The sequence below is a fragment of the Branchiostoma lanceolatum genome, chromosome 7 (assembly GCF_035083965.1).
Source record: "Branchiostoma lanceolatum isolate klBraLanc5 chromosome 7, klBraLanc5.hap2, whole genome shotgun sequence".
Classification (NCBI taxonomy): Eukaryota; Metazoa; Chordata; class Leptocardii; order Amphioxiformes; family Branchiostomatidae; genus Branchiostoma; species Branchiostoma lanceolatum.
In genome coordinates this window covers 4,294,974-4,310,976 of record NC_089728.1, presented here as the reverse complement: position 1 = coordinate 4,310,976, position 16,003 = coordinate 4,294,974, and the positions used below count along the sequence as shown (strand labels likewise).

Here is a 16,003-nt window from a genome sequence, read left to right as displayed (position 1 = left end):
GATCAGTTTGGCATCGCTGCAGCAGATGCTTCGGGGAAAGAAATCCTATGCCTCTATTCGACAGTTCAGTCGGTAAAGCTACCAACAGGAGATTGGGCTGCTAACGGTTATATTGTTTTAAAGACAGCCAGATGCATGCACACACTAAATGGTATTCTGTGTTAATGCAGTTCTCGGTGGTTGAATGCTCATGATTTTCGCGAACTTAAAACCACCGCGAAAACTCTTTTCAGTCTGTCTGTCCGCCTTGTTTCAATCGCGAACTAAAAACACTTCCATTTCTCCCTACCGCGCAATCAAATCATCGCAAACTAAAATGCATTTATCTGTATATGTTATCTTGCTTATCTATTGGGGGCAGCCTGAGACAAATCATGAAAAGCGCCCATACCTCTATTCAAATAGAATAGCACCCAACACTTTGAGTCTAATGAATACACTTCATGCAAAATGGGCAGTAAAAATTAGAACATAAAGGAATAACTCGAAAGATCAAATATATTGCACGTTTCACATAACGTAACTTTAACTGTCAACAATCTTCTTTAACTGTCGCAAATCCGTACTTTACGAATTCTAGTCAACGCTGCTTTCAGTCTGTAAACTTGAGTAGAGTGTGAAAATTTGACTAAAAGGCGAACATTTTCCACATTAAAAGTGTCAAAAAACTTTTTATAAAATCTAATTAAGTATAGATAGTCAACAACCTTCCTTCCTCCCTTCTCTCGGCCCTTATTCCTTCCTTCCTTCCTTCAGTTGTTCGTTCGTCCTTCTGTTCGTTCGTTCATTCATTCATTCATCTATTCATTCATCTGTTCTTCATTCATTCATTCATTCATTCATTCATTCATTCATTCGTTCATTCATTCGTTCATTCATTCATTCATTCGTTCGTTCGTTCGTTCGTTCATTCATTCATTCATTCATTCATTCATTCATTCATTCATCCGTTCGTTCGTTCGTTCGTTCGTCCGTAGAATTTCATTCGATCTGACATCCCTTAAAAGTGAATGGACTCTTCCAGTGTCGTCAGCTGACCAATATGGCGGAAGGTAGTAGTGGGGAGGGCGATCCTCCGTCTGAAGAAGAAAATCCGTTTTCTTTCCGAAAGTTTGTGGGAAAACCCGGCAGCAAGGGTCAGGAACAAAATTCGACAAAGGCAGAGAAACCCGCCGTTCAGGAAAAGGAGGATTTGCTGGATATTTTTGCCGGCCCGGCGGAAGTGAAACCGAGAGAGCAGTTGAAAGTCCAGATGGAGGAAGAAGACGCCCCTCCGTCAAGTTCGTAGCGCTGTCAAGTTGTCTCTGCAAATTATCTTTATCGTTAGGTCAAAAACACTGTTCAAGATATTGTTGTCGATGAAGTTGATAGGGAAAAGTACTGCTAACGTGATTATTATGAGTGATCATGCATATTTTAATAGAATGATCAAGGATAAACTCCTTGATCAGACAGACCAAAGGCCATTGAATATTCAAGCTCTCATACAACAAATGAATTAGACTGTACAATATGGAATTAATGAGAAAATACGCACCTTTTATGGCTGCATATCCAAAACGAGCAGTTTTTCCTGAGATGTTTTGATTCCTATAATTTGCAATCACACTTGTTCTTTAGGCAATAAAAATTGACTATGATTGTCCCCCAAATCTAACGGATGAAATGATATTTATGGCATTGATAACTCCAATTAGCCACTATCAACAAGAGGCATTCTTGTGCCACAAGCGCCTGACTGCAGCACTCAGGACAAAAAAGCATACACGCTGAAACTTTCCTACCTTAAATCCCATCATCGCGCCAGTAACGAATAGGCTTTCACCTTTTTATTAATAATAGCATGTGGGGTCTTGAAGGGGAATTTATGATTGATCTAATCACACGCTTTTTAGGCGCAAGTATTTCTTAGACCGGACTCTTTTACTAGTGTACACTCGGAGTAATACACCAGGTACAAGACCTGAGGCCTGCATGGTCGTCTCTGCATTCCAAATATTTTGTACTTGTGACTGATACAAGTAACAAAACATGGCCTAATTCAGTGTGCTTTTTATTGTTATGAATATATGATATGATAATTATTTTCTTTTCTCCAGAAGGAAAAGCCAAATCAAAAAAGGACAAGAACCCATTTTCCTTCAAGGAATTCCTGAGGGAGTCAGCAACAAAAAGTACCAAGACAAAATCATCACCTCAAAAAAAGAGCCCACCTGAACATCTTTTACCACCTGTATCACTTCCAAAAGTAAGTTAAGCGTCCTTAACTTTAACTGAGTTAAGCATAATGATACTGACTACCAGCTACTAGTGCATTACTGCCTTTGCCAAGAATGCTATGTTTGCGGTGCCATTTGTAGGTGGTTGGATGTGTTAGTTTGTGGACAGCGTAACTCAAGAAGCCACGGATGAACCTCTATGCCATTTGGTATGTCGGTAAGATAAAGTAAAAGTTCAATTATGGACCACCTGGTGGCTTTCTGTGGTACTGCAGCAGAAATTCCGGTTTTCATGTCTTGTGTTCTGGACGTCTCATGGTCATGATGAGAGCTTCTGGGGCTCCTGAAGAAGTGGTACAGGTTTTGACCCTGTAGCAGCTTTTTTTAAAAATTGCAGGAGCCAATTTTCTTTGAGATGTATTTTCGCTGTTATGCATCATTGAACAAGAGATGATTTATAAACTGCGTCTTTTATTATATCACTTCTTAAGATACAATTTTCATTCTGTTCCAGTCCTCCACATTCCAACAGCACAAAGGAGATGAGCTTCCCCCCGTCACCTCCACAGAGCTGCCAGACTTTGTACAGGACTACTTTCTCACAGACACTAAAACTGCCATCCCTGAGAAGCATCTTCCCAGCTTCTTCTCTGATCCAGAAGTTCCTGGGATTGTGGATGGTACAACAGGGCAGAATGCGCAGCCGTTGGACAATGTGTTGGGAGCTGGGCTAGCCTCTGTGGAGATACCTACTGTAAACCCTGAAGCTGGATCTGTGGAGTCATCAGTACAGGAAGGTCCCATCAACTTACCTGACTTCTTGTCGGATGGTGCCATGTGTAATGGTGAGTTGGAGGAAGAGGGGCAGGAAAGTGCAGGTGCTGCTGCAGGTGTGGATCATACAGTGTTTGTACAGGTAAGACAATCTGTGCCAAGGTGGTCTTGTGGTTAGGTTTGTTGACTTTTTTTTTAAATTCTAATATTTTTTAATGGTTTATTGGTCAGAAATTACTCGTGCAATGGCAGCCTGTGCCGAATTGCTGCAGGGTTTACAATCATATAATACAGAACAGAATGAGATACATATTTGCTCCACACTTGCACATTGTGGAACTGTCCCAAGGGTCTGGGCGGCTGCCATTCGGCGCCAGCATGTGACCTCAATACGACCTTCCCCAACCAAAGTCAGGTACCCATTCACACCTGGGTGGAGTGAGGAAAGACATGTAAAGTGCCTTTCCCAAGGGCACAACATCGGGGCATATCTGGGTTTCGAACCCGGGACCTCTCGTAAAACTTAGAAAATAAAGGTTCTGGGTTGTGCCCTTGGGAAAGGCACCTTACACCTGTTCGCTCACTTGACTCCTGAAAATGAGTACTTAGAGCTTTGGCTAGGGATGTCCTAGGGATGGGACGATATTCAATAGCAACATTCCACTCCTTTTGTCTACTGTGCATTTACATCTACTATACATACTACATATGATATAAATAACCCATCCCATTTCTTCAGATGGAGAAGGACAATAGGACACTGAGAAGGCAGCTGGTGGAGGCCAGGAGACAAGTGCAATCTCAGACAGAGAGGTAACTGGATCTAATCTTAGTCTTGTGGATGATACCTTATTCCATTATTTAGCATGACAGTTCATCTGTGTTGGTAGAATTCATTATTAACTAAGATTAAACTTTTCATCCAACACTGTAAAGAGATTGGGACTTACCCAAATTTTCTGTTGACTCCGTCAACCCTGTTCACGGAATGACCTGTCTACTTCTAGATCATGACGTCAGAGACACACTGTACAAGTTATCTGGCACGAATGACCCGCTACTGTGGTCACGTGTCTCTGACATCACGTTCCAGAAGTAGACTGGTCATTCTGTGAATTTGGGTAAGTCCCAATCTCTTTACAGTGTTGGATGAAAAGTTTTATCTTAGTTAATAATTATTCCATTATTATAATAGTAGTCATGCTTTCAAGTACCAGAGTTATCAACCCACAATTGAAGTATTCAAACATGTGTTTTTCCCAAAAACTATCATAATATTGAACTTGTTGCCACCAAGTAGAGTAGGGGCATCCTCACAGCTGCTGTGCCGCATGCCTGTGAAGCTGGTATGTTATGCCGAAGAGCAGTTATATCGGCTATATACATTTGTCTTTCACTGCACATTCTGCAGTAGAGTTTCTCGTGCCAGAATAGGCCTCATGAGTCATGAGAGACACTGCCAAGCCAGGACTACTCAGAGTGACTGACTGTTAAGCTGAGAAACCGACCGAAGCTGTCTACCATCTCCTGAGATGACAAGAGCCAAAGAATACATTTGTAGATTCAGATACAAGTTTGGATAGACATCTCACCGCTTCTTTATTTGCTCCTCAGAATATCGGAGCTGCAGCAGCAGATGTCAGCGCAGAGTAAGGCAGAAGCAGAGGAGACGGCAGCGCTGGAGAGGATGGTTCAACAGGTGGAGACCAACCTGGAAGTGGCAACAGTAGGTTGACATTTAGGCCACACCAATTTGATTTCTTGGTTAACAGAATTGAAAAAAATGCTAGATTGGAAAATCAACAGGAAAACAAAATCTCAGAGGAAAGTTTGTGCTTTGGTGCACATAGTTTCAGGGAGTGAACGGGGTCAGGTGCAAGTTTTCACCCCAGCCTTCTGTTTTAATGATGTCCAAGTGCTAGAATTGTACCAAAAAAATCTGTTAACCAAGAAATTGAATTGGTGTGGCCTTAGTATTGTTTGTATTACAAATGACATCTAGCATGTGGAAGATGTATGACTGCAGAAACACTGACAAACAGACAAACCCCAGAAAAACTGTACTTCCCGTACTTCCTGCCACTCTGGCTAGTCTCACCTTTGCGGTCATCTTCCCACTTTTTAGCTGTCACTCAGATAAATGCAGACACACACCAACTCTAGCCTCCGTTGCAGTCCTTCCCACTAGCGATTTTGAAAAATAAATTTTGTGTGTGTGTGTGGGGGGGGGGGGGGGGGGGGCTTGCGCTTACAAGCTCACAGCGGTTACACAATCCCAAGCAGATACGGGGGCTCAAGCAGATATGCCCCCCCCCCCCAAAAAAAAGATTGAAAAAAAAATCGCTAGTGGGAAGGACTGCAACGGAGGCTACACCAACGCAAACAAACTCACACGCCGAAAAATATGGACCCTGTACACAAAGTCAAGAAGGGGATTTCTATCCTTACAAATACTGTTATGAATGTAGTCTTAGTGGTGCTAGAGAAAAGATAAAGATGCATTGCGCCAGGTATTACCGATGATAAAAGCTGTACAAGAAAAAGTTTGCAATTCTTAGAGATTTTTCACTGGATCTACATTGCAGTAGCCACACAACGCTTTTGACTTTTCTTTTACCTCTTCTTTTTCAGAAAAGAGCGGTTACAGCTGAAGAAACAATAGCCAAACAAAAGAAGGAGATCAAATCACTTCAGGTATGTTGTAACTTATGGTTAGATCTATAAAGCTGGCGTCACAATTCATGTGAACACCGGCCGAATTTGTAGATCGCTGAAGCTCGCTGAATTTCAAAATTGCCCGAGCGTCAACCGTATTTTCCAATGAAAATCTCGGGAGATGTCCGTTGAACACTAAAAACTAAAAATCCCCCATGAGATGGTACCATCTCTTGGACATGGACGAAGTTAGTATCGACTAACCTGGTAAAAGGCCAATATTTGGATCAACTTTTATTTCTAAAAGTCGCCCGAAGGCCGCGCACGTAATCAACAGGACGTCAGCCGTACTCCGGCCGAAAATGCACATTTGAAGCTCGCCAACACGTTGGCCGAGCTGAATTTCTTATTTGTGACAGGGGCTTAAGCCCATTGGTTTACGTGAAATTTTCAATATTCATGATCTTCATCATTCAAACCTTATCTGTTTCTTATCTATGGCTTTACAGGCCAGAGTGAGCTTGTTAACGCAGGAGAACAGTTCTCTAAGAGCAGGCGACTCCCCCTTGACTGGTGTGAGAGAGAAGGCCAAGTCTGCCTCAGAACAGCTCTCCACCGCCGCGAAAAATGCAGACCAATCCATTAGGTAAGAAAGATTCTGAAGAACTTCCGAAAATAATTTCATCAGGTTGGTAGAATATAGGGTATTATACTATAGGAGATTCTTTTTACACAACCGGGTAATCTCACCTGCTAACGTTTTATAGCAGTGAGAAGCAGTCAGAAGTTCTGATGAAGGTGTCTGACAGACACCTAAACGTTAGCAGTATACCTGATTAGTCGTATACCTGTGTAAAAAGAATCTCCTGTACCCTATTCTGAAGAACTGCAGTGAGATACCACATACAGTACATGACCAATAATCATTACCTAGGATGAAAATTGATGCAACTGTTTCCAATCCATGAACATCAGTATTGAGTTTTAGAATACAACATTCTAGAGAACAAATATGACATTTTCTGTCGTTGTGGATGTTATGATTTTGTTATTGTGGATGTTAGCAGTGTCAATTGTTCTGCTACATTTATGTCTGTACTGCAGCATCTGATATTGTTTTATCATTCTTGCAGGCAACTTCTCACAGGGGTAGAAACACTAAAACTAGTGTCAGATTTGTTGGCAGACATTGACAAAATTACGGAGGTGAAAGAAGAGCCACCTCCACCAGATTCACAAGGGGCAACGTCATAATCGTCACCAACAGATAATCAAAAACTCACAGACACTTCCATAAGAAAAGGCAAACAACAATTTTGATGATAGTCTTGTTCCCTGGGAGTGTAACCAAAAACATTGTAAGATATTGTTAACTGATTCAAGGTGAAAGTATATGCAATGGGGAAGGCAAGATGACAGTGACTTTATATTAAGTGATAACCTTGCATTTGGGAACTGAACATTTATGGAGGGTGACCGCATGTTATGTATACCAGTTACAGTTACTTTCCCGGTGGTTTTACTTCACGGTAGGAGAGAAACAGAGTTTTTCACGGTGTTTGTAATCCACAGTTGAAACAATTCTGTAGTACTGTAGTAATACATATAACGGAAACGCATATCTGCCGCGTCATGAAATTGTGGTGGTGAGGTCATCGCAAAAAACGTGAAAATGAAACCACCATGAAAGTTTCACAAGTTACAGTTCTCAGAGTTCATAAACATTTCAGCCATCAAGTTTTCATTAGACCTAGGATTTTTCTCAAGGCCTGTTGATCAGGACTTTTAATGGGAAAATTAAGACAGGATTCTAACAGTAACTGTTGTATCTTAGGAAAATTGTACAAACAGTCATTCAAAATGGATAGAAATTCCTCATTCCTTTAACACTTAAAATATTTTTTTACCAGAAATTTACCTCAATCGGCTTACTTGTGCTAGAAATTCATTGTAACTTTTTGATTTTACTTTTTAACAATGTGGGAAAGTGAGACAAAATGTGTATTAATGACTTAAAGACTGTCTGATATTATGAGCCATAATGTTGTGCCCTTGTCAAAATAATTCATTGGCAACTTCATGTATCTCATTGTTGCGCTGTCTCAATTAAACTATTTAACATCTGCAATCTTGCTACAGGCAAGGAATTGTGAATAAAAGTTCTTGAAATATGCTTGCATTGATTTTTGTACTGAAACTATACTATATATACTTATATACTATACTATACTATATATATGACAAGTACTGAATTAAGGTGGTCTTGTGGTTAGGCTGGTTAACTTAGAATGCCAAGGTTCTGGGTTCAAATCCCAGGCAGTCCCTAAAGCTGTACCCTTGGGAAAGGCACTTTATTCCTAAATATCCTGACTCGACTCAGGTGGAAATGAGTGCCAAGGTTTGTTTAGGGACGTAAAGCCAGGGGCCCCTTGTTTGAGGAGAGACACACATCGAGCATGGAAAAGAGTGTGTGAGTGGATCAAACCTCACAGTCTGGTCTTATGCAGCTTGTACTTACTGTACAAAACTGGTGTGTTATGCCAAATCTTGATTTGGGTTGTAATTATCAAACAAACAAACAGTAAGATGGTATCATATGCTTATATTGGATACTTATAAGTTCATGACTTACTCATATTCTAGTACAAACAATTGAAGAAAGTCTTTGCCTTTCTAGTTGTTACAGTTTTCATATCATTATTGCATTATAACTTAAGTTGAAAATTCATTGTTTGAGATGTTGACCAGCCTGGTATGTTGACTTTGGTGGCTCCTGTGGTAGCATTTGGGTCTATCACAGGACGTCTGTTTATTCTTTATCTACATCTTCCCCATTTTCTTTTTTAGTCTGCAGTAAAAATCTGACAACCAAGAAATTAGATTATTGTTGCCTAGAATAACAGCTACTTACAACCTTTTTTCATTGATATATGTAAAGTTTAGTTTAAGTCCTTGTAGAAATGAATGCAAAGTAGCAACAAGGCGGCGTTGTTGCAAAAACAGTACAGACGAGTGAGCAAGCGTGCCAGTAGCAGGTGTATATACACACAGGTGTTTATATGCAATGGGACAAGCAGTCAGCTGGGTAAGAAGGAATAAACATGCGTTCAGCATTCAAACGTTTTCAAAGTAGGCGCTAAACTGAGAAAAATCTCAAATACAAACAATTGAACAGTGGGTGCTTCGGGTCATGTAAAGGTCCCAACTGAAACTCTGGAAAATGAATGGATGAATGGGTCTTGGTGGGGAACCCAAATAGTACTTAAGGGGACAAACCATTATATATTCTTACAGGACTCTTGAAGAAAGTTGGAATATCATAGAAAAATGCTTGATTGATGTTGATATCTATTGAGTGATATCACAAGTATGATGCAAGTATTTTTGGCATTTATTTTTGGAGAGAAGAGGGAAATAGAAACTTTTTTCACCTTTTTTAGAACATTGCACACCTGTCCGCGAACGGTCCCTAAACACCTGTTGCAACGTCACGCCTAACACTGACCAATCAGGGGGCGGCATTGGGCGTCGGTGTCAGAGTTCCATTAATGGCGGACGGAGGCTCGAATACAAGAAGTTGTAGTCATGTTTCGGACCTGAAAAACACCCAGGACTTAAACTTTTAACGATCGAGGCGTCTTTAGGAACACTTTAAGACAATGGCCGACAGAGATAGTCTTCGATTGAGGGGAGCCACCGCTCCCGGATCCGCCAACACGTCCCGTCTTTTGAATGGATCTGGAACGGCCGGAGATCGGCCAACTAGCGCTACCGGACAAATGCAGAGTCTTCTCGGAGAATTCAAGGGATTATATCAAGACAGATTAAAGAGTCTTGACCAGAGCAACGACGATTCGAAGGAGACGTATAAGGTAAGGGTGCTGTTTACTTGATTGAGATGTTGTTAATACTTCAACGATTGTAAACAAAGAGTCACTCACAGAAAAAGGGGGAGGGGGGCACAGACAGTGAACGTGGACGTTCTACCAAAGGCAAAGTTCACTGTAGTCTTATGATTCCTATTTTAGCATGTTTACAATAATTGCTTCTCTCCCATATGATTCGGTGTAGTCCTGGAACCAAGCCAATGTTTTGACCACATGCACAAAATCCGTAAACACTTTCGCTTGAGCGAGCGCCAAACTCAAAACAGTGTTGGACAGTGTGCCCCCCTCCCCCTTCAGTGGATAGACAACAAAACGCACACGTAGCAAACTTGTCGGTTCAAAGACTGAAACATAAATAATTATTATTTATGAGTTCCTTAGAAGAAGAAAAACTATCCTCCAAGAAATGAATCTCATTTTCAAGTGCTCAGCTGTTCAAATTCAATATCACAGTGTTGTTTTGCTTAGTTGTACATTTTCATCTGCCCTAGGCCAGGGGTAGGATGTAGATTGTGATGGATGAGTTAGACACTGTTTACATAGCTTAGTGGGGAATAATGAGCTGCATATAAAACCATTGCTCCTAAAGGTGAATCTAATTGAAAGGTATGTGCAAATTTGATCGATATCAGATATAAAAGAACAAAAATCGTCGTGTCAGAGTTATCAACCCAGGATCGATGTGTTCAAAAATCTATATTTTGCTAGAACTACCTTGGAGTGGAACAGTAGAGGCATCTTAGCTTTAGATAGCTTTAAACAATGCTTCGCTTGTAGCTAGACATGCAAAGGTTAGGTACTGCCATGCTGCATGCCTGCGAAGCTGATGTGTTGCGCTGAAGGGCAGTTATACCAGCTATACAGAATATACATCATCGATGAAGGTTAGACATCTAGGTAATAAGATACGCCAAAAGACAGTTAACTTAAGCAACTGGATAAAATTTTGAAACAGACGTTTCAGATATCTTTGCTGTCTGAAACATCTGATGGTTTCACAATTTTATCCGGTTGCCGAGTAACTGCGTCTTTTTGCGTATACACTAGTATAGATATATACAGATATGCAAGATAAGTGGTTGACGCGTGTCTTTATTCTGTTCCCAGATGAAATGTCGCATCCTGCAGTCCTACGTGAACGACTTGTCGGAGCAGAACGAGGTCCTGGTGCAGACCGTGGAGGAGCTCGAGCGGGAAGCCAACGGCAGGGTCGCATTGTTGGAGGGGAAACTGTCAAAAACCACCAACACTGTCAAGGTGAGGAAAACAATACACTACAAGTCTACAGGTATAAAACCTAGGTCTACCAGATCTTTCTTTAGTCACTGACGAAAGATAGCGGATGCTGTCTGAAACGTCTGACTGTTTCAAAATTTTATCCAGTTGCTTGAGTAACTATTTTTGGCGTACAAGTCTTATTGTTTGTCAAGAAGTGACAGACTACTGTTTTCATTTTTAGCTAGCCTATACGTAGGCTATAGAGTATAAAGCTATGGAAGGTACTTTGCCTTTTTCAGTTTTTTGCTCATTTCCTACATGTGTGTGGTCTTATTGATTTCATTGATTTTATTCTTTAGTGAACATGTTATTTGTTGTGCATATAATGGAAAAGTTAAAACATCCATTGATACGTTTAAAGGAGTATGTCATCTCAGAGACTCTTCCAACATGACTGTAACAGATGTTTCTTTCACTATAAGTCACAGTCTGACAAAGATGATGATAGACATGATTAGAAAAGCACATCGTTTAGACTTGTAATTAACATTCATTTCGTTTCTAAAAATAGTCATTGTTGTGCTAGTTACAGTAGTATTATAATTAGTACAGTCAAAGGAAATTTGTGTAGTTTGCCACCCTTGGGCTTTGTAGCTTGGAAATCACACGACAGTCAAATGTAAGCGAACATAAACCAACAAATGATTAGTGAATGATAGTGACTTTGTTGTGTTAGACCATAGTTTTACATTTCAACAATCAGATTGATAATATTAGGGTTGCGTATCATCAATAACATACAATGGCTGAGACAATAATCTATCAAAAATGTTAGCAGCTCAATTGCTTACAATTTACATTACTTTCCCACAATCCCACTTCTACTGTATAAGGAAAATCTAAAACTAAGTATTATATAAAAAGGGAAGATTTAATTTGGTGTCCGGGAAAAATGTGTTTGCGATGGTTTTAAGTTTGCTGTTTGCTTTGCCATACACAGTTTTACTGAAGAGGCCACTGCGAAAGCTGCGAACATAAAGCCACCCCAACCATTTCCCCTGTTACAGTTGCTAATGGCAATCGGTTGCTAATGGCAACATGATTGAGACATGTGTGCGTCATGTTGCAATGGTAAATTACAAGAAAGGCCAGATAAAAGAACTTAAGCTTAGGTGGAGGGGACTGAAATACATTTGTACATGTATTCTCAGTAGGTGGCAAAGATGATTAGATTGTTTGTAGTTTGAAAAGATATGAATTACTTGTCATTAGAGTAATGATACACCATATACAATAGCATGTTGTATTACTTGCCAAAATGCAATTAGTACAATGGTTCTGACTCCAGCTGTGTCAAGAGTGCTGCAGATCAAAAGACAAACAAGCTCTGTTGAATAACAAATATTGTATAAAGTAGTTTTGTCATCAGTGAAATATGAAATCTCATTTTCTAATTTATCATCAAACAGCTATAAATATGGTAGATGACTGTAGGTCGCAGCAAGCAGGGCTTGAAATTCAATTTGGGGGATTAGGTACATTGGTGCACCTAACCTAAAAATTTAGGTGCACAGAAAAAAATGGGTGTACAGTATTAGAATTTTTTAAATAAAGTAGAATGTCAGCCAAACCTAATCATAACCTTACTGCCTCTCTTCGGAACTTGAATCTAACATTTTATAGCAAACTTCAAACAATACAACAGAGGTGTTATTATTTTTTTCTGACACTCAATGTATGATTACATTTGATATGTAATCGAACACAAATATCTAGCTGCACAAATGCGCCCACAGTCAAAAATTAAGGCGCACAACTTCAATTTTGGATGCACAAAAGTGCATATTTTTAGCTCTGGCAAGTGTAGCTTATTCTGGAAGGTTTTCCTTTGATGTGACCTCCGTTCTTTAGTCGTTATTGATTCAGCCCCTAGAGTATGAAATATGATGTCATCAAACAGTCAAGTGGTTGGAGTGTAGACCAGGATCCTAGTTGTCCCAGCCCTTTATGTATGTGGGCTAATTACTGCAATTTGGAAGTCTGGGTGGTGAATGGAATTACTGCATTCAGTCTGGATACTGAGGTAATGTTGGTAGAATTTGAATAGTCGAATAATTACAGTGTTGGTTGCACTGGTACTAGTAGGCATCGAAAAAGGTTATCTTTTAGCACTAGTAAGTACATTGTCTAAAATGGCCAGAGTCTGGCTATGGAAAATACTGCACAGTGCACATGTTATGGATGCAATTACATGTAGATATCCTACTGGCAACTCCTCCAATTTCATAGACAATTAAGCATCAAGGTTAACATGCTGGATGGGTTTTTGCCAAAGCTACTGGAATTACATACAAAGCTTCTTATGCAGATTGTTTTTGCCTATGTTCAAAAGTATTTGCACATTTTGAAATCTGAATGTTGTCTATTTTCTATAAGACTCTAAAGAGAAGAATGGTATGAATTCTTTAACAAAGAGCTTACTTTCCACTTGTTGTTTCTGCAGGAGTATGTGAACAAGGCGCGGGACTACGAGCAGCAGGTGAAGACTGTAGCAGTACAGAAGAAAAATGCAGAGGACCAGCTGGAGGTGAGATTTGGTGCTTTATTGAGTTATCATGAAAATGGCCGGCTAGCTTAAGGCCCCGGAAAATTAATGTTTTTCACATTTCCTTTTATTGGTCCAATCCCTTGTGCATTTTATGAAATAGAAATCATGCCCTGATTTTTTGTTAAATACAATGACTTATTTCTTTTGATTCTGTCTGCAATTGTCTACTAGTCTTACTCATCTGCCCAATGTTTTGGAAGACAGAAGATAACTGGTCGTCAGGTTGTATGAAATACTGACAATTTTGGCTGTAGCTAGCTAGGTTAGCTAAATCACTTGCACATTGCACGGCAAGCTTTGGCTATGTATAAAGGCTGATCACCAGGAGGCAATTTAGGTGGCAATACGGTGGCAACATTTTTATTCAAAGTACCCAAAGCTATGGTTAGCAAACCAGGGCCCTAACCAGTGCCCATCTTTCAATTTTGCTCAATACAAATGAAATATTGTAAGACCATTCCGTCAACATTACAGAAAAAAATCTGAGGGGAAAGATAAAGAAATATCCAAATTTGAATAAAGCACCGACCTGAAAATTGGGCAATTAATGCTGTGGCGGAAAGTTGTTCACAATGGCAGAAAAATATGTCTTTTTAGGATTTTTCGGTCAATGGGGGTTGGGATGAAGGAAAAAATTTCTAGCTTGCTAGATCTCTTTAGCAATCCCTGCCTGGCTATCTTTCTCATTGCTAAATTTTTTTGTGTAGTACATGTTTGAAATGTAAGTAGTGTTACTGTAATTCAATAATCTCCAACTCCAAACTGTTGTTAGCTGCTGCTTAGCTTGCATGTCTTTCTTCCTTTCTTTGTCTTAGACTCTAAGTAGTGTTGCGCTTTTTACTGTCCTCTGCTAACAAATTCATTACACAACTCAATTGTTGAATTTCCACAGGAGTGGCAGCTGAAGTACCAACGTCTGGACGACCAAGCTGGATCACTCCAGGGATTTAACGATGACCTGAAACATGACATTAACGCTCTCATCAACATCATCAGCACTGCTCGAGCCACCGGCAAGTGGGAGGTGAGACGCTATTGGTACACGTAGAAATTACCTCTGTGAAAACGGAGGTGTTCTAGTCAGTTTGTTTGTTTGTCTGTCTTGGTGTGAGTCTGCAGTAATGTGAATATTGCAGTGTGGCAGCCTGCCAAGACGTAAGGTGGAAATGGTGTAATAGGATACTTGGAGAATTGGAAGTTGGTTTGACACTCTCCCAATGTTGTAGACAGGCAGATGGTTACACCCGCAAGGCTATGTCAGATCGTCAGGAGTTCTCATTTAAAGTTTGTTTAATAATTATTGACTACTTATTGAGAGACAACATTACATTCTTGGTCATCAAGATTTGTCTCTCAAGTTTAACAGACTTTTTAATTTTTCCTCCACAGACAGGAGACATGGAGCTAAGGACAGTCTCCGTGGAGGCAGTGCTGGGAGCCCCTGAAGCTCAAATCATGTGAGTAATGATTTTTTTTTTATGCTCTCAGGGAGCGAGCTTAATGGTATAGCATTGTGTGTAGTTTGCAAGAATTCCAGGAATTGTATAGGCATTTTCTTGGCTGCCCGGGCATACATAATTTTTGTTTTAAAGAAAACTCCTGAGGATGCTGTCCCCTAGAAAAGGGGACAGTAGCATTCCAGATGTCACTAGACATACAGGTGTATTGTACAAACAGAAATTATGACATTTTTTTTCTGTGGATGTTTTTTTTTCAATTACAGATACATGTATTGTAGTTTTGTTTAGCAATGGGTCTTGCTTGCAGTAGTTGCACCAAGTTGCACTTTATTGTCCCAAAAAATCTGACGTCAACTTTTTACTGACTTGCCAAACAGAAAATCAGAAGAGATTCTCCAGCGACACATCCGTGAAATGAAAGAAGAGATGGCCCAGAGAGACAACATCATCCAGAAACTACAGGAGGAACTGAAGAGTGTGTCGTACCAGGAACAGCGATCACGGGATCAGGTTAGGGCTGCTTACATGAGTCATGATATTCAATGCCTTATTGACTCTGCCAATGGAGTCTATGTTTTCGATGAGTGTGTTTGTTTGGGTTGGTGAGTTTCTGTAGTTATTTGAATGCACTGTCAGTAGAGGGACAGGAAGTGAGTGGGAAGATGACCACAAAGGTCAGACTTGCCAGAGTGGCAGGAAGTACAGGTCAAAGGTGGTCAAACTAGTCTTTAATCACACCTGACAGTCCAGGTCATGAAAGAGACTACTAGTTTATGGGGAGCTATTGTTTTTGGTCTGCCTGTTTGTGTTTTTGCAGCAGCTTTATATTTTCCATATGCTAGTCTTATTTCTGTGTAGGCATTGTTATGATTACAGCGATGCAAAGTAAAAACAATGATTTGTCTGAAAATGTTAGCCAGTAACCATTTTAGTATCAACATCAACACATATGTCTATAATGAATAAGTTTGTATCTCTAGGCTGCACAGAGAGACACAGTCCTGGGCTCAGTGAAGAGCACCCTGTCTTCCATCCACGATAAGGAACAGACGGCCTCATCACAGATCATCGACAAGGACATCAACATCATGAGACTCAAGTCTGAGCTGAGACAAGCCAGACAGGGCAGGGAGGAGGCAGAGCTACAGGTGGGTGTGGTACCTGTTTGTTTGTTTGTTTGTT

The 16,003-nt window shown here is 40.3% G+C and overlaps 2 protein-coding genes across 2 annotated transcripts in view; both read left to right on the top strand.

Annotated features, from left to right (window-relative positions):
• The first annotated feature begins 1,012 nt into the window (after positions 1 to 1,012).
• Positions 1,013 to 7,821, top strand: LOC136438646 (endosome-associated-trafficking regulator 1-like). Its single transcript, XM_066433550.1, has 8 exons — positions 1,013 to 1,280; positions 2,100 to 2,248; positions 2,734 to 3,135; positions 3,733 to 3,806; positions 4,608 to 4,719; positions 5,625 to 5,687; positions 6,158 to 6,294; positions 6,782 to 7,821. Exons 1-8 carry the CDS (start codon positions 1,043 to 1,045, stop codon positions 6,900 to 6,902), a joined length of 1,296 nt encoding a protein of 431 aa, XP_066289647.1. The 5' UTR covers positions 1,013 to 1,042; the 3' UTR covers positions 6,903 to 7,821.
• Positions 7,822 to 9,167: 1,346 nt separating this feature from the next.
• LOC136438327 (uncharacterized) overlaps positions 9,168 to 16,003 on the top strand; it is a 42,868-nt gene continuing 36,032 nt past the window's right edge. The window contains exons 1-8 of the mRNA XM_066433090.1: positions 9,168 to 9,520; positions 10,643 to 10,792; positions 13,257 to 13,340; positions 13,533 to 13,583; positions 14,254 to 14,385; positions 14,751 to 14,818; positions 15,199 to 15,331; positions 15,802 to 15,969. Of these exons, the coding sequence (XP_066289187.1) occupies positions 9,308 to 9,520; positions 10,643 to 10,792; positions 13,257 to 13,340; positions 13,533 to 13,583; positions 14,254 to 14,385; positions 14,751 to 14,818; positions 15,199 to 15,331; positions 15,802 to 15,969 (999 nt within the window). The 5' untranslated portion in view covers positions 9,168 to 9,307. The remainder of the gene's footprint in view (positions 9,521 to 10,642; positions 10,793 to 13,256; positions 13,341 to 13,532; positions 13,584 to 14,253; positions 14,386 to 14,750; positions 14,819 to 15,198; positions 15,332 to 15,801; positions 15,970 to 16,003) is intronic.